The 22071-nt window shown below is 39.9% G+C and overlaps 1 protein-coding gene across 1 annotated transcript; it reads left to right on the forward strand.

Annotated features, from left to right (window-relative positions):
- The first annotated feature begins 1629 nt into the window (after positions 1-1629).
- Positions 1630-20377, forward strand: BDKRB2 (bradykinin receptor B2). Its single transcript, XM_066552850.1, has 2 exons — positions 1630-1687; positions 19233-20377. Exon 2 carries the CDS (start codon positions 19235-19237, stop codon positions 20375-20377), a length of 1143 nt encoding a protein of 380 aa, XP_066408947.1. The 5' UTR covers positions 1630-1687; positions 19233-19234.
- Positions 20378-22071: the final 1694 nt, after the last annotated feature.

Genomic DNA, 22071 nt, shown 5'->3' on the forward strand with positions numbered 1-22071 from the left:
TTTCTAAAGCTTTTGAGATGACTGCATACATTCATCTCACCATTCAGCATGGAGCAAGCCTCCATAGCAGACTGGCTGCTGGCAACACCAGCTTCAGCCTCCTGAAAAAGCTGTAGGGTCCTCCTCATCTGCTCTTCCAGAAGTTATCCACATTCCTCAGGTGCAGCTGAGTAGATCAGGCCAGAGCTGGGTTTTATTGCATCATTACAACTGAGCCAGTAGAGTCCCTCCTATAAACACATAAAATTTGTCTTAAAATCAAAGCAGAATTTTGAGGCACTGTATTTGCAAAATTATGTTAATATTTAAGAATACATACATGAACAGCCAAAAAACCAAAACTGGAGGTAGTTGTAAAATTTTTATTCAAGTGCATAAGGAGTTAAAAAAAAAAAAAACCTGGAAAAAACCATGTGGAATGAAGATCTTTGAGATTGTGAGTCTCAAGATTACTCAACCAAACTGGAACCAGTGCAGGAAAATCAGGGATGGACCAGGGGGAGGTATTGCTGATAGAGCATGACTCAACTAGTTCCAATAAAGACAGAAAATGTACCAAGCATCCATTATGACAGATTCTGAGAAAAAGAAAGAAAAGAAGAAGTACTGAAAAGCAAAGCAGTGATCCTCTATCCTGTCAGAATGCACACCAAGGAAGTGTATTGCACTAGAGCTCTAAATGACAAACCAGTGGAGGGTGGGAGGCAGATATGTAGATACCAGTCACAATATAGACCAGCATTTTTCCTGAACTGCTCACTGCAGAATTAGGATTTTGTGGCAAACTGAGCGAGTGGATTGTTCTTTTCTTTGATCAGTTCTCCTTTGAATGAAGATATGCCCTTTGTGTGGAATTCTGCTACCAAGGCTGCCACTTCAGATTTCAGTTTAATTGTGTAAATATTGCAGGAAAACCAGCTATGCCTCTAACAAACAGTCTAAATTTAGTTCTCTGTTAATTATCTGACATCCTGAATATAAGTCAATGTAGTAAGCAAAAGGGTATGCTCTGATGTTTGGCTATAATTCTGGTTCATATAGAGATTTCATCCACAGCCTTGAAGAAATTTTTGTCCAATAAATCTTTAAGCAGTATTTGGATTCTGTACTTGTTCTAGGCAGACTGAGTAGTCAGAGAGGAAGAGCAGTGTCTTCCAGAATACAAACAGTAAATTTTTTCCCATGGAAAAAAAGATATCTTAGACTTTAAATGATATATTTGATCTTTTTTGTTTTAAATATCCAAGTCCTCCAGAAAGCTGTCTTGTTTAGCTCTAACACCAGTAAAATAAAAAATGTTCTCATCATTACCCCAAATCAGGATAAGAGCCATGTGTTTGTGCGTGCATGCTCATGCACAATTCTGGAAGCTGTTGTACAAACACATGACTGTTTTATACACATGCTGGGGAACATCAGTGTCTTAGCTCTGTTTGTGTTGTTTGCCACCCATATTAAAATATCACTGGTCTCATAATGGATACAGTAGATAAACATTGTTTTTAAAATATAGTATGGGAGAAAATCCAGGAATATGATGTCATCAACAGAGCGATGAGTCTGCTGTGTTCAGGGAGGGGCAGTAAAACCTAAGTTAGACTCATTCATACTAGAGAGAGGAGCTGTTCCCAGAGACGTGTTGCACTTCACTCATTTGTATCTGCTCAGTGGTGAATTTTCAGTCAAGGTATGTTTTTTCACTTCTCTTTCATATTCAGTGTGGTTTGTTGCTTCTTGGAAACCACTTATTGAATTCTTAATATGTTTCTGGTTCAGTGACAAATGAGCTGATATTATTGTTCCAGAAAATTGGAGCAGAAAAATAATTTTTGCTAATGTGATTTTGTAATTTGTTGGGTTTTGCAGAGCTATAATATTTACAGAAAAATGCTTTATTTCAAAGTACCCAGTGTATCAAAGCCACAGGGTACTACACTAGCCACAAATACTGTCCCATGTACTGAAGGGTAAGTGTTTCTCCTATCCAGATGACACTTCATGTCTGTAATCATACCCTGGGCACTGTTTCTTTCATCTCACAAAAAGAATCAGAAAGTACAAGCAGCTAACTTCAGTTTTGGCTGAGAAATTACCTACAAAATTGTAGGGAAAAATCAGAGTCAATTCTTTGCTGTACATACTGATAATTTTTTCTCTGTTTATTATTTTGATTGTAAACTTTGTTGGGGAAGATGTAGAAGTGCATGTGGGTGTACCTTACACTGCTAATCTGTCTCATCTGCACTGATTGAATGGCAAAGCTAAAACTTTGAAACTTTTACAGAGGAGAAAGCTTTTGGATGACATTTAAGCTACATTATTAGTTTATTTTTAAAATATATATGCAAATAAAAAAAATTCAGTAGGAGCTTAACTTTTAAGGTGCTGATGAAAACAGAGAACTTAGTAGTGGTATTGTAATTAGAATAACAATAAAGAAAAAACCAAATGTTGAAATATATGCTATACTTTTGGCTACTCATTTTCCATTACTCAGTATCCTAAGCAGCCTTCTTAGTGTAATAATAGCAAATAACCATAAAGCCAAAAGTGTTCAAATAGTTAACCATTAGAATTCTTGTTTTAATGTTTTGTTTGTAATCTTAGAGATGCCATCTCCTAAGACAGGGGTACACTTTTATCTTAAACAGCTGTACATATTTTCTTAGAAACTAGAAGACAGTTATCTAGGTAAAAGAAATATCTATTTTCACATATGAGTCTCTAAGATTGAAGTATCAGCATGTTGAGTAATATCAGTCATAGATATAGATAGAATATAACTTTTATCTGGTAATGTGCAATCATTAAGAAAAAAAATTAAGAGAAGCATCTTAGCACTCCAGCTTCATTTATAGACTTCCAAATATATTTGGTTTTTTTCAGTGTGAGTAGTGAAAACACAAACAGAAGGGATAAATATACCCAAGTTAATAAAGACTTCGGAATAGCTGACCAGAGACACCTCCAGAAAATCTTTGCCAGATTTTCCATTGGGCCCCTGAGTACATGCAAGAACAAGATTAATTGAGTTACTCAGAGTTACCTGAACATTGTGTACCGACAATCTAACAAAAGAACCACCTTTCCTACTGAGTTAGAGCTTCCTGAAATAAGCATCCCATCCTTGCACAGGAAAACAGCTTTAAAAATTCTTGTAGCTGTTTAATATTTCAAGCATTTTCTCAGGCAGAAAACAATAGGAATTTGGGTGAATTTTAGGATGTTCTTTATGAATACCCTAAAAATTATTGTTTAAGAATGGCCAGTGTTTGATAATCTGTTTTTCATTAAAAGAAGAGTGTAAAACTCTCTTAGGCACTCAAATTCCACTGTTTTTAAAATCAAAGCAGGAAAAAAAATTCATATTACAAGTCTAGGAACACTTATCAGAGAATAGAGCTTTGCTTTCAAAACACAGTCCCTCTCAGTAACTAATTCAACTGCAGAAGTACACCTGAACTCATTAGCAATGCTAATCAATGTAAACTTAATGAAAAAAACACCACAAAGAAAAATGCTGTTTAGCTAAAACATCCACTTTTCTTTAAAATTATTCATAAGCCTTCTTCTCTTGTCACTCATGGCTTTTTAAACCTCCCTCTCAAGTACTCCATACAGATGAGTTCCCCCTACCTTATCAAAAGGCTTATCTTCCTTCCTTCTTGCATTTAGCGCACTACATACTTGGAGATGGAAAGTTCTGCCTCTGCCTGGCTGATACCCAGCTGTAAAGGAACAGGGCACTTTAAAGTGGAGACAAGAGCTGTTCTTTGCCAGCCCTTTCTGGGCTTTAGTGATGTGTAGCTGCTCAGCAATCACGCCCTGGAGCAGCCTTTGGGTGCTGAGTCACAAACAGGTGGCAGGCACAGGCTGGAGCAGCTTCTGCCCTCAGCTGGGTGCCCTGGGCAGGGACAGAGGGAGGAGAGGGCATCCCGGTCCTGGGCCAGCCCCAAGGCAGGGGGAAAGCACAGAGGGTGAGAGCAGCACTTGAAATTTGTGCCCCACAGGTTGGCTTCACACAGATCCAGCTGTAACTGCTTGTGATCACCACAGTGGTGACACCTCGTTTACTTAGAAGTGAAGCTAATGAGCTGGGACTGAGGGACTCTGGTCATGGTCCAACACCCCATGTAGGAGTTCAATGTTGGAGAACAGGCACAAATTACATATAGACCAGAGAAACACAAGGAGCAAAGTTGCCAGCTTAAAGGACTCATCTTCAGTCTGATAATTGGCAAATCCAAAGCGTGCAGATGCTGTGGCAAAGCTGCTATATAAAACTTCACCAAAATATTTCAGAACTTCTAATGTTCTCTGAAAGGATGGATTTGACTTACTTTTGTGGCTGTGCTATATTTAAGTCCCCTAAATATTAACTCTTCAACTTGATTCAGCAAGGTTGGGTTGGTTTGTGTGACCCCTGCAAACAGATCTGATCATCCAGATTTGCAGATTCAGTAGCTTTGCACACTAAGGTATCCCAGAATGGTGATAATATTGCAAAGACACAGTTCAGATGATGGTTAATTTGCAGAGAAGGGAGCTGTCAAAATATAGAAATCCATTTTCCCATTCATTTTATCTGAGATTGCAGTTAAATGCCACCAAAAAGTGAGTGATCCATGGTAGAGAGCCAGGTCTTTTAAACAAGATTTATGCATGCATGCCCAGAGGCAGAACTGGTCATAGATGCTTTTCCTCCTGCAGTGTTCCTGCCTTGGCAGAAAGGAATAAACCCTTTGGGACCACACCCAGTGTGGAGGTGTTCTGTCCCTTTGCCATGGTTGTGAGATTTCCTATCAGCTGTCTGACTGACTGAAGGGCTGCTGCTCTGAAGTGTCCTGGGTTACCAAAGAAGGACAGCAGGTCCCTCCACCCACACACACAGAGCACAGCAAGTGCCTCTTTCCTGATGTGAAGGACAAACTCCCTACAGGTAGTGAGCAGGCCAACAAACTGGAAGTGTTTCATCAGGTATCCTGAGCATTTTTATAAAAAACAACTGTTAAGCCTTCATAATTCAAATTGAGACCTAATCCTTAAACAAGTAAGTAGGACAACAGAAATATTGCAGTACTTGTTGTTAGATTTTGGCTCAGCTCTGCATGTACCTCTCATCTCATTCTGCAGCAGCCTTTCCCTAGAATAAGTCATATTCTACACTCTGACTTATATTTGGACTCTGCTTAGATTAGAAGTTCCTTGAGGCACAGCCTGTCCCCGTGCTTGCAAGACTTTTGCACACTGATGATGCCCAAAGCCTCTGGCCATCAGTGCAACACAGACAGAATGGCAGCATCTCCAGAGCTGTGCTCCTGGTCCGACCTGCTAGACAGCACAAACAGCTCCCCAAGAAAACAAGCAGATGGAGGCAGAGAAAAAAGAGACACAAGTAACTACACAGGCTAGATCCTCAGCTGGACTGAATGCTTGCAGTGCCCTCCAAATCAGCATCAGCAGAGTAATGACAGATTATAGAAGATAAGGTGTTATGAATATATCAGCAGATCTGAGTGACTTGCTCAATGGTAGCCTGCTTAACAAACATATCATTGACACATCCTCTTGTCCTGGCCTCGGTCTTCAGAGGGAAAGGTCTGTGAAAGGCTGATTGTCCTATCTGTGAAATTAGGAGATTACAAAGAAATGTATGCCATACATGTTCCTTTACTTACCACAGCAGATAAACCTAGCTCTGGGACATTTAATATGCTCCGAGTCAAATTCTAGCCTTTGTAACTGTACAGCTTCAGTTCAACACTGAATTCAGACAATGGATCTTGCAATCAGCCCAGTCTCATCAGGCACTTTATCATAACAGTCTCATCTCAGTCTGATACCTGAGCTCAAGGATGAATTTTTTTCTTTATTTCTTCAGACTGAGTCATCTAACACAAACCCACCTGACACTGTGTGTAGTCTGGGAGCCCTCCATGTGCTCCTCACGCAGAATCCTGTTTTACCTGTTCAAGACCAGCTTGCAGATGGCTGTTCACCTTGGCATCACCTAGAAAAGTTTCCTGTGCCCAGTCCTGATAGTGCCGGGAGTGCACACAAGCCACTTTCTCCCTGAGTAAACAGCAAAAGACCAGGCAAAAGGTGTGAGGCACTGAAGGGGACCATGAAGTGTTCACTTTGGGGAAATTCTCTCCCCTCTCTCTCTGTACACACACAGACATATATATATATACACTCACAAAAACATATTTAAAATTATGACAATCTTGCCAGGGAAATAAAATACATGTTCCTTTGCATATCCATGCAGCCCCATTGCTAGGGGATGATCCTACATGGATGGAACCTCCATAACTTTCCCATTGTTAGGGGATGATCCTACATGGATGGAACCTCCATAACTTTCCTCCCACATTTTTTACATTGCACAAAACAACCGTCAAATATTTTTATCAGACATTTCTGATGTGGGCATCTATTAGGATCAAGACACCAGCTGCATTTTTAAATTTATTTTCCTTTGCCTGGGTAAGGATCTTTTTTTCTTCTCTCAGTTAATGTCAGAATTTCCAAGTCATGAGGAACTGGGACTATCCCTCGTGGGCAGATAAATAAGAAAAAGCAGTTATCTGCTTCCAAGCCTGTAATCTGTGTAGAGAATTACAGTAAATAGCAAATTCAAATAAGATAAAGAATGTGGAATAGCTATTTACCAGAACAAGGGAACCAGTTTAAAACTCAAGAACTTCCTCCATACATGTATTTTTTTCTTCTCCTCTGCAAGTTCATTTTCAAGATAATACTAGTGCCATCTGACCAAAGCAGTCATAATGAATCAGACATGAATGCAGTTCATGAATGGCTGGGATATTGGCATCAGAAGTTTTAATTTATAACATACACATTTTTTTAAAAAACAGCATGTGGAGGCAAGTCACATAGGACAACTCACCTTCTGATTAAATCTTTCTTCTGGAAAACTTTTTTTTTTTAGAATGGTCACCTTATAGCTCATAAATTCCAGTCAGCTGGGTCAGCAAAAGGGACATTTCCCAGAAATAGAAGGAAGTAGAAGTAACAAAGTGGAGTCAGTTTTGTATAAGTGTTTCCTGCAATGCTTTGGGAACAGTCTTTTTTTGAAATGTAAGAAAGCAACAATTAATTTTCTTCTACAAGAAATGTAGTCTACAAATTGGCATTTAAATCATGCTACAGCTCATAACTGTTCAGTATGAGACATCTGGAGTTCCAATCTTCTACTCTTTGCCTCATGTATTTCTACAGACAGGTTAAATTGTTTCCACTACACACTTGTTTCTGGATTCGAAAAAGGGTTCAGTGTAATATATTAATGAAGTTTGCCTTAGAATAAATGTACTCTGGTCAAATAACTTTTAAAAATCACAGAAAAGTTTGATTTTAAATACAAGAATCAAACAATTTCAGATTTTGCACTATTCTGAAGCTGGGTAAAATATGGGTCCAGACTGTGTAAACTATCTAAGTTTTCTAATTTTTTAAATTAAAACCCCTGGCATGTACCCAACTTAGGCAAGAATCCTTATTCAGTGTTTGGTTTGGAGCCCTTTCCCCTCTTGGGAAATTAAACCCTCTTTCCCCTTCTTTCCTTTCTTCCATTTCAACGTTTATATTTCTCCTTTTTCATCCTTGCTTCCTTCCCAACACAGCACTTCTCCTTTGCTTCCTTTAACAGGGTTATGTTCACTTCCAGAGCTCACATCCCCTCGTTTCCCCTCGATTGTTCCTGCCCTGACATCCTGCCCTGAGCCTTCCCCACCTGCTGCACAAAACTGCCGCGCACAATTCCACACAGAGCTCTTTCTGCAGGGCTGACAAAAGTCATGGGTCACAAGGGCAACGGTGATGTGCTTAACTTAAATCAGGGTATTTTCCAAAATTAACAAAGCTGGTCAGAAGACAACATTTCTGTTCCAGAGAAAAATTGGTGAAGGGTCTTGACATTTTTAACAAAAGCAAGAAAACAAACCACGGAAGAAATACACACACAGAGGGTAAATCTGCCTGGGAATGGGGAGCACTGATAAGGGATTTTGAAAGAAGCATCTTCCTTCTAAAGCAAGTGCCTGAGGGATAAACTGTAGTGAATTGTGCTCTTGCAGTCCCTAGTTTTTTTCTTTTTTTGGAACTACTCCACTTTGTAAAGATATTAAACTCACAGTTGTCCAGAGAGAGCAAGACTGGATCTGGGTCACCTGCTAAACTGTGAGCAGTCAGTACATCTTCTCCTTTGTTCAAGACAAGAATGACATCTTTAAAACATTTTCTGTTATGTTACCCAAATCTTTTGTGAAAAATCTTTCTTTTAAAATCAGTTTCTTCAGAAATTTTCTGTTTTGATAGTCAAAAAACACTCACCAGAAAAGATGATCTAGCAACTGTAGCAGAGCAGAGGGGCAGAACCCCCTCCCTGACCCTGCTGGCCACTCTGCTTTGGATGCAGGCTGGAACACAATTGGCTTTCTGGGCTGCAGGTGAACATTGATGGCTCATGTCCAACCTTTCATCCATCAGAAGTCCTCCTTGGCCGGGCTACTCTCCATCCCAGCTTGTGTTAATATCAGGGGTTGCCCCACCTTGGCTTGTTGAACCTCCTGAAGTTTGTGTAGGCTCACCTCTCAAGCATCCCTTCCCTCTGGGTGGAATTCCTTCCCTCTGGATGGCTTCCCTTCCCTCCAGTGTGTCAGTCACCTGCATCACACAGCTTGGGTCACCGTCAAGTTTGCTGAGGGATCAGCAAGTGTGTTTGGTCCCACTGTCTGTGTCAAAGACATTAAACTTTATTTTTTTGTTAGCTTTGGGTACAATAGTTCTTTGAAGGAGCTGTGGCATATACTAAGGGAATCTGTCTGTCTAACTAAATTGTTACCCTGTGGTTTTTTGTTGGGTCTGACATTCTGGAAAGAGCAGATAGGACGTATATTCTTTGTAAACACCAGTGCTCAGAACCTGTATATGCAGAGTGAAAAACAAACTGTCTGCACCAGGTTCCAGCAGGGCTCTGTCATCTCCTGTTGCTAACAAAGGGATAACAATAAATTAATACACAATTTAATTTTAATACTGGCAAAGCATAAAAAGGCAAAATTAAAATGGTAATCCAGACACTGCTTGTTGTAAATCAGCATTGTAAATTATACTACTTCTTAGCTGGAGAAGTGTTCTAGATCTCTCAGTGTTGAAATTCATATCCACATTTGTACAGTTCAATCACCAAATCCCTCTCAGCATGTATTTGAACACTTAAGTTCTAATAGAGATAGGGTGTATTCCCATTAAAGGACTGTTGTCATTAGAGTTCCCCTGGGTTTTCAGTAGACAAATAGGCTCAATCTGGATTATATCTAATTTTTATCTGCTATTACTATCAAAATAATTACAATAAATACAATACAGTTTGAAGTTCACTACAGTGGGAATTACACACCATTTCTAACAGGTACATGTGGTTTTGAGCTTTTCTCTACAATATGTAGAGTATGAGGATTTCTAACTAAGCTATCTGAAAACTGACCTCTTTTTCTTTGCAAATACTTAATGTACTGGCAAAGTGAGGAGCAGATACACGAAAATAATATGAAATGACTGTCCCAGCTGCTCAAGAAACAACAACATGGGAGGATGTGTTTGACCTAGGAAGGACAAGGCAAAATGGCTTTCTGAAGTTTATCATTTAGGAAGTGAAGCACATTACAGACTAGGCTTCTCCTTGAGAAGGCAACTCACTGTTGCTTGCACTGCCACACTCTGATTTTAATTTTTAAAAGAATATGAAATTTAAAATAAATAAACAAAACCCTAAAGTTCTTTAATAATGACAACCTGTTATTTAGACAATGAGTACCATTTCACATTTATATTGCTTCCATGACACAAATCAGCGATGCTAGAGACCATTCCCTGTGATGAACCACAAGAAAACCTATTCAGGAGGCAGAAATCTGAGTTTTTAGTTTACTGTAGCTGTTGTCAGAAGTTCTAAATTAAACTGGGACCATCTTCAGAAATCCATGAATTAGAGATGCTAACCTGAACAAACTGGGTAAATAGCATCTCTTCTGAATTTCACCTGTTCAAAATTAAAGCTGTAATTTCACCTAAGCATTACATAGTTGTAGTTAGATACTTTCTACCCTGTTCTGTTGTTGTCAGAGCCTGAAGTGCTGTTTGGAAACTGAGCCATTAGTCAGTGAAGCCATCCATATATCCCTGTGGTGAAAGGCATTTAGGAAACACAAGGCATTATTACTGACTCACAGGGAGGACAGGTTCTGCCTGTGGTGCCTTCTGTGCTGAGGACTGCACTGCTTGCACAGAGCCATCAGTGTGTGGCTCAGCCATGGAAAAAGCAGCTGTGACTGAGACATGTCCAGCTGCTGGAAGGGATGACTGTGTCATTGCAAATGTGGTTTTCAGATATAATGTGACAGGTTAAAATGTCTTTTATGTTTTTGCTAATTACAGCAGAGTGAAATCATCAGTTACCTGTATGATAAGAAATGAGGAAAGCAGTAGTTGTTAAAGAAATCATTATTAGACTTTGCAACAGCAGCCAGTCAGCCACACATGCTGTGAGCTTCTTTGGGAGCTCTTTGCTGTTGGAGACACTTGGGCTTTCCTCAAAGGCCACACCTGTGACAGAGAGGTGAAAATATGCAGGAAATGCTGCATTATTGCAAATACATGACAACAGCGTAAATATTATAGTGACTGGAGGCACTCAAGAGAGCAAATCTCTTCTTTTTTCCTAAATGGCTGCCAAAATGTCCTCAAGGAATGGCTGCCAAAATGTCCTCAAGGTGCTAGAAGTAAAGTGCTTTCAGGGCACAGAGCCAGTTCATATTAAAGGCAAATCTCTCCATTAAATATTTAATGCTCAGGGGGACCAATACTGAAAAATACTATTAGGCCATTAGACCTTCACATTTTACATGGTCATGAGAACCTAATGCTGTTACCCAGGGAAAAGAGCAGTACTTCAATTGCTAAGAAAAAGGGGTGACTAAACTGAGCTGAAGAGGTCTGGTGGGAGTAATGCATCAAAGAGCAAAAGCTTTAAGGACATCCACGTGCACATCAGGGAGGGAGCCTTGGGTGGAGGTTTGTGCACTGCTGAACAGCTCTTCTGTGCCTCCACTACAGCAAGGCAAATAAAAGAGCATCACTAACTAATATTCTTGGGGAACTGATATGCTTCAAGACTTACAGCCTTTTCCTCTTACCATTCCACCTCTGAGACTTTATTAATATCGTCCACTTCTCTCTGTAGGATATTCCTATCGTTCTCTGTAATGAAGATATCAAGAAATTTATGTCACTGGCATGGTTCATCAGTGCTCTCCTGTCTTTCAAACTGAGATCAAGACTGTAACTACACTAGATGAACCCCAAGACCAGTTTCAAGAACCCACACTAGAAACAGCTCAGCTCATCCAGCCCATATCCCAAAAGTTGTCATCAGGTGAAAATTCTCCTTTTTCTTTTCCAGTTTAGCTGGTTTTAGCCTGATTCCTGCAAAAGGTTTGAGCTATCTGGTTTTCTTTAGAAAGACTGCTTTCTCAAGCAGGAAATTCTCACTTTAAGAAAGAAATATAATCTAAGTGCACAACCTACTCTTGATACGATCACTAACATTTCATTTCTTTATTACTGGATACCTTAGCTATTCACTGGGCTCAGGGTATTGTCTGCCTTTTGAGAGGCACATTGTACTGTTTGATACTGTCAGACCAGCCATTTCACATGGTATCAGACTTCTGCAGTAGATATTAAATTGGTCTCACAATGCTAGTGTGTTAAGCACCTAATTTTGTAATGGTGATGGGGTACAGCAATCCCTTGTCTACAGCAGTGAATTCTTGTGGTGTCTGCAGAGCTCAGGGGATTAGATACAACCACCTTTAACATTGTTCCAACTTGGTAAATCTACATGACATATTATAAAACTCAGGAAGTTTATAGTCCCTTATTTGTCTTTGTACTACACTTAATTTGTGCAAGCTTTGTCAGACACCATGAGTGCAGGAGAGGACAAGACAGAGTTTCCCAGCAGTTATGACACCCAGCAGGGAGCCCTGTGAGGTTCCTAAGGCCAAGGCATGTTGCTTTTACTCCAAGCACTGCTTTGGCTGCTTCTGCTTCTCTCACTGTACAAATGTGCAGTTTGGCTTACAAGCACTGGGGGAGATATTATCAAGCTAGGCAGTGAACCAGCTAGGAACAGGAATGAATTATGTTAATAAATACATCATCTTCTCAGCAACAGAACCTATGTCAAGGATAAATTCTGCAAATCCTAAAAATGTTAGCAAACCACAATCTGAGCATAGCTCTTGCTTGCAGGAGGCCTTCCAGCTAACAATGGAAAATACAAAACACCATTTTGACCAAATATGAAAATCAAGTAAACAAAACCCATAAGATCACAAGTCAGACATGGCTGCAGACCTTAAGCTCAGTGTTATGCTCAGAGCTTTCTGAAAGCAAATGCTAACTGCAAATTTCAAGACAGCAGTATGCAAAAGTAGGCTGACCCAATATCACATACATGGGGAAACACAGAGAACTGATAAAACTCAATGTCAGAAGCATGATAAACACATGCATGGGCCTGACAGGGCTCACCCTATCTCTGAAAGAGCAGACATGGCCGGTCACTCCCCTAGCCCTAACCTGAACATGGGCTGAATTTTACCCCCTGCATGGCTCCCATGAAAATGTTGTCAAGGATGAATTCATGTGGATGACTGCTCTTCATTCCTGCAGTGCTTTTGCAGTCCCACTCCTACTGCACCTCCTAGATTTCTCACTCTCCTGAAACTAACCTAAATGCTAGTTGTTGGCTGAGCTCTGGACAATGAGCGCTCATGATTAACCTTACCTGTTCTCATATGGGAAATGCCAAAAGGAACAAACCAAAATAACCTTCAGCCTTGCAGAGCCAGCCTGTGGTCAGTTTTTTCCTGTTTGAATATTTTCCTTATCAGTTGTGAAAACATTTTGAACAAACACACTGCAATACACACAGAAAAGGTGTAGATCCAGCTGTGACTTGTGTTGTGTAAGATTTATGTGCTTTGCTGTTAGAGTCAGAAAGTTATCATCTTGGGTCAGGGACACCAGGCTGTGGAGCAGAGTCACATTAAGTCTAAGGCAGGTCCAGGAAGATCAGATCCTGAAGAATTAAAGAGAAGAGCAGCAAATATTCACAAGGAAGGGGAGAAGGAGTTGTGAGATTGATACTGTAAACCTCAAAACTGATGATATTTCCAAAGATGGAAGATTCAGATTCAATATTTATTTAAGTATCTATACTAACTGAAAATAGCTTCATAAAGATAAATATCTCAACCAACATTATTTAGTAGGCTTGTGGCCTCCTGATATACAGGCATGTGAATCACCCAATTTATTGAAAAATAATGTACAAGATTTCTAAAGCTAAAAAGTACAGGATTCTTTTTAGGAAATTGTAACTCTGGAGAATTTAAAATAAAGAATATTCTAGATTTCCACTGGGAAAAACATATATTATGCAAAGTGCTTTGCATAAAAGTTATATATAAAAAATATCTTATGCATTGCACTTGATTAGACTTCTGCTCTTTCCACACCTTTCTTTTGCTGGAATTGAGTAGCTTCATCTCCCACACAGGGAGAAAAATTAGTAGCCTCTTCTCACCTTAGTTTCATTGTTATTGAAATAACTACTTTAACAGAACAACTTTTTCCCCCCATTTTTCCTAATGTAGCTGTTGTAGATACCTTTAATGGTAACTGCAGAGCAATAGTTTCTTTCCATGGTGTGCTTCAAGCTTACACAACAAATAATATCTAAAAATTACACTTTTGAGAGGTAGCTCCTCTGTATATTTTCTTTACTGCATTAATTTTCTGGCAAACTATGGAGCTGATTTGTGTTAAAAAGAATTTTTTGTTTTACAAGGTTATTTTTGTCCCAGGCAAGTTCCTGAATCTGGTTCAACATGAAGCTTCATGATCTGCAAGGGCAGCAGTAAGGTAAAAGGGACAGTGAAGAGTAAATGAAAAGCAGGAAACCTTTAAGTTAACACTGCCACAGAAAATGTCCCCTGATCTACAACCCCAAATGTAGTAAAGCCCATTAGAGATTCATTTTACAAAGATTGGAAATTAAAAATTAATATTGTGGGATCTGTAAAAGTAGAACATTTTAGGAATGTTTCCCACACTTCCTCTACCTCTCCAAAATAAGTAATGCCTCCACAGAAAGACAGAATTAAAAGGACATTCAGAGAATGTTTCAGAACATGTTTCAGAGATGCTAAAGAGTGGTTTAATTTTACCTTCCAATATTCATCCAGGTAAAGATACAAAGCTAACCCATTCTGAGGCCAAAGAAAGGGGTATGAACAGTCCCATTGGGCTTGGATTAGGTGGAAACAAGAGTCTCTGTGAACTGGGGATAGTTGACAAAGGAGATTTTTTCCAGGAGTAAAGGTTGCAAGAAGATCAGGTTGAAATAGAAGCTTTGAAAGTAAACCTTATGGAGAAGGCACAGAATTTATAAACAGTGTGGGTTTCCTGTATTTTTGTTGATACTAAGTTCTGAATGTAAGAGTCCACCACTGAAGCTCAATCTTCCAGCACACCTCTGGCTTCTTGCTGAGCAATGACTCTGCTTATGCCATCCCATCACATTCAGGCCTGTCAGACCTGTCAGTATGGCTGGAGGAGAAATGCATTGAGATTGTTTTGTTATAATCTATTACAAAACAAAACCCTCCTTTTCCTCACAAATAGACATTGTCCAGGAACCAAATCCTCCAAAGCTGTTAAAATTAAACTTCTCTCTCCTTGGCCAGCAACTTCCTGTCTGCTGGTCACAAACGAGGCCATTTAGGGACATCACTCCAGCCTCTAACAAGGCACTGGGTCTGTCAGGTTTACACTCCAGGCTCCTTAGGGCAGCAGTGGTACCTGCATGGAGTCAGCAGGACTTCCAGGCTTCCTTGCACAGACCACTCTGCAGATGACCTCCCTTACCTACAGCAGCTTTTGAACTCCTGCTATTTCCCATTTCAGCAGATCTGTCAGGTAAATACCCCTTTTTCCTCTCATGGCTCTGGCAGCTCCTGTGTTACATTGACTGTAGCTTTTCTATTACCATGAAGAAGAAAAGCCTGGCAAATAGGCACCACCAGGGACACTTGGCTGCCCAAGCTGGGCTCAGAGATCTTCAGGAGGACAAACTCACACAAAAAAATACAGTGTCAAAGCAGGCTGGGCTCTGCAGAGAAACAGAGTCAGAGGAGAGGCTGGGGCAGCCCTTGCTGTTTCTTTCTGCAGCTAATATATCTTCTAAAATATCACCATGTCAGAAGTCAGCCAGTGCCTCTCAGCTTGCAGCCATCCATTCAAACCCATATTTTTGCTCCCAGCTTTTCCTCTCCTCTGTGGCACTGGCCCCCAGCTGTACATGGAGCTGCATGGATGTGTGGCAAGCCAGCTGTATGTCTCTGAAAACACTTTTGGCCACTGACAGCACTTAAAGCAAACCATGTAGTTGTAAAATTCCACTAGGGATGCTACAGTCTGGGTGTCATACCTATCCTTCACATGGCCTTGCTAAGAAATTCCTGAAATAAAATGAAAATAAGGCTGCTTTCTAGGCAACTTTCATCATGAATGATCATCCATCACAGAAATTCCTCATTTGGAGAAGACTAGTGAGGCCTTGAGCCAATTCTATCCTTTGTCCTTGCAAATTAGACTGTGTAGGAAAACATGGCGACTGTGCTTTTTAATATTCTCTCTTTTGTTCCAGCAAACAACATTTTAGCAGTTAACACCATAACAACATTTATCTGTTTCAGGCTCCACCTCTTCTATTTGAGAACTAAATTAGCAAGGTTAATATTATGACAATCTCAGAATATACTAATTACAAATTTCACACCTTGTTTCTGCAAAACATGTAATCAGCAAAGTCACAACAGCTGTAAAATATGTTACACAGTCTCTCTCTTACTCCCCCAGAGTAATTAGTGCAGGTGACATTGGAATAACCTGAACTCATTACACATTTCAGAACTTGTCCTTGTATAAGACATGACTAAGACCATCATGAGACATTAGTTATTCACTGTATGGAAATGTTTAGCATAACACAAGGAAAGATTAGCACCAGTGGCAATACAAAGAGAGTCATGAGTTCAGGAGCTGTAGGGCTTCATTCAGACCCAAAAGAGATGGTGAAAAACATTCACCTGAAGCAGCATATCCTATCTGGGGAGTAAAGCGGTGCCAGAGCTTGCATTAACCCAGCAGCAGCATTAACTGAGCTCTGACCATTTTTCCCCTATCCTTCCATTCCTTAGCTCATATCTCTTGATCCTTTGAGGGCTTTTTGTTCCAATTCAACATATTCCCCTCCTTTTCTTTCAGGAACTCCCATAGCCCCAGCATGTATTGCTGTAATATTTTCCTTCCACCTTCTAGGATTAACCACTCTGCTGCACTCCAGGTGTTCTCCTTGGCTTGCTGATCAACTCATGCCTGTCTTCTGGTGTCTCCCTCCAGTGCTGTATGTGTGGGTCAGTCCTTGAACAGCAGGACATATCAGGAGTTTGGCAGGAGACACCAAGGTGCCCTGGTGCGTGCCCAGCCCTCAGAGTTTCAGGCTGTGGCACTGGTCACCACCACCTTTTTGGAGTCCTTCTCCACCTGCCTGTAATGACAATCCAACAGTTGATTAACCCCTTCTTCCCAGTCCCTCTGCAAGGATTCCTGGTTTGCAGCATTGGCAGGATCTTGCCAAGAACACCCAAAGAACACCCATGAGCCAACCCCAAAGTCCTCTTGCCTTGGGGGCAGTGTCTGCCAGAGGCACAGGGCTGGTTGCCACCAGCACTTCCAGGCCATGACTTTCTCCCACACAGGGCACCCTGAAACACCCTCCATCAAAACCTTTTGTTCCAAATGCTATTAAAAAAAATACTCCAGAACAACGTTAGATAATGACTGACAGTGGGTTTTATAGACTGCCAAGGAGGAGGTAACTCACAACAGGATGGGAACTCCATCAGGTTCAAATTTAGCCCACACAGGGGTCCCTCAGAATCAATAATGATAGATTAGTTCAGCTGGGCAGTATTTCAATCAAGACTGCCACATGAAATCTTACTGAAAGTCCCTGCTGAGGTATTAGGCTTGTCTTGCATTGCACATAAAGTATTTGTAGAGAATGTGTGAAAGGATCACATTTATTTTCACCAAAATATGACAAGAAAACAGCAAATCACTGCCTTCTGTAAGCTGTGGCTTTGTCAATCATAATTTATTCAGCAATCACATACTTTAAATGAGTGTCCTGTGCGATATAGAATAGCATCAAGTACATAATTTTAACCCTAAACATTAGTGTTTGTAAATTGATAATTAGCACATTTTACCCTGTTCACTCCTCTATTTCTAGCCATGCATTATGGAAAGACTTGAGCTAAGGACCAAGGAGGAAGGTTGCCAGAAGCCCCATGTGATCGACTTGGTGACATCCTAACTAGTCCCTGCACACTGTTCCTAGACCATAGTAATATGATATAACTAACTTATTTTAAAGTATTCTAGGTTTTTCCCTTCTAAAACCAAAATCTGAAGGAGATTAATTGCAGAGAAAATACAGATAAATCAATGTGCAGTTTTGGAGCTGCTATTTGCTGTAAATTAAATTCTGTAAATTAATGTAATGAGGGAAAATCCCAGAAAAAGCCAACATGACCTTTATGACCAGTCTCTGAATTACTAATGCTCATCTTATTAAATATGTACATACATCCAACCTCAAAGTGTAAAACAATGCACTTAAATTTTTTTCTGCTGGTTCACAGCCTATTACCAGGAGAAGAAACAGTTTCTGTTAATTACATCAGGCAACAGAACTTCCCTATTCACAGATGACCTCTTGTTGCCCATCCATTAGTATTTCACTTCCTATGTGTTTTTACAGTGAAAAGTGCCAGCACAGAAAGAAAGGGACACTTGAAACTGCTATTTGCAATTCGTTAGTGACAGCCCTCACATCCACACAAGCTGGGCTTTGAGATGTTTAAGTGCTACAGTTTTATTAACACAAAGTACACAAAATATGACCATAATTTTTCATCAATTCTGTAACCAATAGCCAAATTTCTGTACGCATATTAAGCACTGATACCAGCCAACAATTCCAGCAACTAGAAAACAAGTGAGAACCCTCATCTTTTCAGGAACTGCAAATCCATCCCTTTTCACTGCCAAGTTACTGGTTGAATAGGAAAAATGTCTTAATTAAAAATACATTTTAAAAGCTTCCAATCAAATTATAATATAAACAGTGGTTATTATAAAGACCTAAAAAAAGACAAACAGTATTTCTGTGACTCAGTCCAGAGAATTATATGTACAGATCTAGGAAACCAATCTTGCATTTGAATAATACCTCAGCATTCATTATCCAAGAACACAACAACAAGAAAACACAGTTAGCATTTTATCAGTAGTGAGTGATGCTGCACTCAATTTCTGTTTGGTTCTAGTAACATTTACACATCTGACATTTCTGCCTGCCAATAGCTCCCTGTTCTGGTCTGTAGAATGTTTACAGTATTCTGGTTTTCAGACTCTGCTTTTGCACCCAAGCTGGCTGACTGCGACAGGTCCTGGCTTACAGGATGGCCAGGATGGAAAATAGATTGTGTTCTTTGGGGAGGAAGCACCACTGAATTCCAGTCAATTCTTTCTTTACAGGGGAGGGTGTCATATGTTGCAGGATGTGACACAGAACTAGCAACCTGAGACACAAGGTACATCTGTCCTTTAGGAGACCATGGCTAGTGCAATAAAAAGATAAGAAGACAAAATAATGATGAACATCCTCAAAGAATTAACAAAGACTTGCTGCAGCTCAGTTCTAGTGAATAAAAGCTTCTAAATATTCTCTTCAGTTAACCCATTCATAACAATATCTGTTGTTGCTACATCCCCTCTGTTTTACTTGCCTAAAATTGGTCCAGGCAGTCCATAGCAATGCAGTCTGTACAACATTCTACAGACACATCCAGTGTCTGTGAGAAGCAGCCCAGGGAACTGCAAGCCTGTTCAAAAGCTATGCTTCGAGGACATTAGGAGAAGCAAAAGACAGCTTTTCTTATTGTGTCTTTTGCAGCAATGAGCTAGATCCAGCAATCTCATGTCATCTATTTTTCTCTTCACAGAAATGGTTTCCATCACAGCTGAAAATGTTACGCAGCTGTACAACATGACTACCCAGGAGCTCACAGTCAGTCCAGAATATTCCCACAATAATTCAGGAGTGCATCAGATAGATCAATATGAATGTGTTAGTGCAGATGTGTGGAAATGGCTACAGGATTTTCAGCCTGGATTTCTCTGGTTTATATTTATTCTGGGATCAATAGAAAATTCCTTTGTGCTCACCGTCCTGTGTTTCCACAAGAGTAGCTGCACAGTGGCTGAAATTTACCTAGCAAACATGGCATTTGCTGACCTAATGTTGGTCTGTACTTTACCTTTCTGGGCCATTAATATTTCTAATAAATTTCATTGGCCTTTTGGCCAGTTTCTCTGTAAAGCCATCAACATTATGAGTTCCATGAACTTATATTCTAGCGTCTATTTCCTGACACTAGTGAGCATTGACCGCTACCTGGCCTTGGTGAAAACCATGTCGCTTGGACGGATGAGACGAACCGTCTGTGCCAAATGGAATTGTTTTGTAATTTGGACATGTGCTCTGCTCATGTGTTCACCTACAATGGTGTTTCGAAATTTGCATTATTTTGAAGAGTACAACATCACAGCCTGTGTTCTTCTTTACCCAGCTAGCTTCTGGGAGCCCACAAACAACTGCTTGCTGAATATTGTGGGGTTTGTGATCCCAGTCTGTGTAATTACCTACTGCACTTTTCAAATCATCAAAGCCTTACGAAGCAGTGAGCTACGAAAAATGAAGGTAGTCCAGACAGAGAGGAGAGCCACCATGCTGGTCTTTGCTGTGCTCCTGCTGTTCATCATTTGCTGGCTTCCATTCCAGATCAGCACATTCATCGACACAATCCGTTACTTCTCACCCACTCTCAGGTGCCTGGAGGAGATCAATGACATACTGACCCAGATAGCCACATACTGCTCCTTCAGCAACAGCTGCCTGAACCCCGTCTTGTACGTGATTGTTGGGAAAAACTTCCAGAAGAAGGCTGTGGAATTCTACAAGGACTTGTTCACAAAGAGGTGCAGAAAATCACAGTCTGTGCAGATGGAAAACTCCCTGGACACTTTAAGAACTTCCATTTCAAGCGAATACCCAAGGAAAAAGTCTGTTTTGTCATTACCCCAATAGAATAATTTTAGGAAATCCTTAAAGGAAGAAAGCCTTCTAACATGTCAGTCTCCACTAATATCCATCTGCTATGGGTCCACAGAGTTAACACGTGGTAGTGTTCATTACGTGAGGGAAAAGTGTCGTTTGATCTTAGTGGAAATTCCATAAAGAGACCTGCTTCTAGTGTTACTGGATGTTTTTTGTGATTGAATTCTATTTTGTAGCTTACTTACATTTTCATGGCTGAATGATAAACTTGGCATATGCACCACTTGGAATGTTTTCTAAGGTGTACATACAATTCTCCAAACAGAGCCCCAGTACGGAAGCAATTGTCAGGATTGTGCTGCTACGTATGGTGCCCATAATAGTGTGTTAGATAAGGTTTTTGATCTGGGAGGGGCTTGCTTTTGAGTAAGTTCTGTTAAGTGAATCCTGTAGGATGCATTTTTAGATGTGTCCATCTTTCGGGCTTTTAACTTCTCTCTTCAGTCATCTGAAACGATCTGATTTTTTCATTGACAAGAAGTAACTTTTTGCAACTGCTCCAGTTAATTACAGATTTACATGAGCAAGTATGTATGAAAAGCAGCTGAAAAAAAGGTAAAGCAGTAGTGGAAGGGAACCTGCACCCACCTGCATGAAGTTAGCTGAGTTTTCTTCGTAGAAGAAGATTCTTTACCCCTTCTACCTTGGAGTGAAAGCATTCACTTACTCTTTTTGAGTGAGCGAATGCTACTTATATTCATGCTTACACTTCAGCTCAGAGACTCAGGTTTTTAGTATTCACAAAGCATAATTAATGTTATTCAATGGATATATAAAATCTCAGCACAACTGGTATAATCTCACAAACAGAAGAAACTGAGAATATGAAGGAGAGCATCTCCTAACTACATTAGAAATCTAACTGAAGATAACAGGGGTCTTGAAAGCTCAGAGTATTCAAGTATTCAGATTCTAGTAATACCTACATTTTATTTATAGAGTTAATCTGTGAGATTTTAATACAAGATAGCTTTTCCCCAGTTGGACTGTATTTTTGAGCTAAGTTGATTACAACATAGACTCACAGTGTACTGAATTGTCTGTATGCACTTTAACCTCTAGGAACCTTGATCAAAACTGAGTGGAAGATGATCTAAGATATGCTGAAACTAACAGTCTTCATTCTTTTCAAAGCACTTAATGTTACAGCTTCTAAAGCTACCAAGGGAAGTGGAGTTTGGTGACATGAGTAAACTCAGATGGCAGCTACATAGTCTTTATCCGTGAGAGCTTGGATGGAGCAATAAAGTTCATTTAAAATGGGAAATTTGTATTAAACCTTCAAATAACTAAACTACAAAATATAAGTGCAAATGTGATTTAAAGACTAAGGGATTTAGATCACTGTATATGATTTATAGGCAATTTCCATGGTTTTTCTTTGATAAGCCAGTATAATCCTATGTCATAAATACTTCTTTTGCTCATCCTTTTTATTGTCTGAAGCAATGGGGACAATTATGATGAAACACTGCAAGGCTTTCTGTTATGTCCAGTGTTATCATACTGTCTCATCCATGAGCATATTGTTCATGCAACCCTTAGACAAAATGAACTCCACAGAGGTTATTGAGGCAACAGAGGTTATTTGTGAGTATTTGGTACTGAGAATTAAAATATAAAAATGTTATTATGTTAATATCACATTAATTTAAATAATGTAA

The sequence above is a fragment of the Molothrus aeneus genome, chromosome 6 (assembly GCF_037042795.1).
Source record: "Molothrus aeneus isolate 106 chromosome 6, BPBGC_Maene_1.0, whole genome shotgun sequence".
NCBI classification, from domain to species: Eukaryota; Metazoa; Chordata; class Aves; order Passeriformes; family Icteridae; genus Molothrus; species Molothrus aeneus.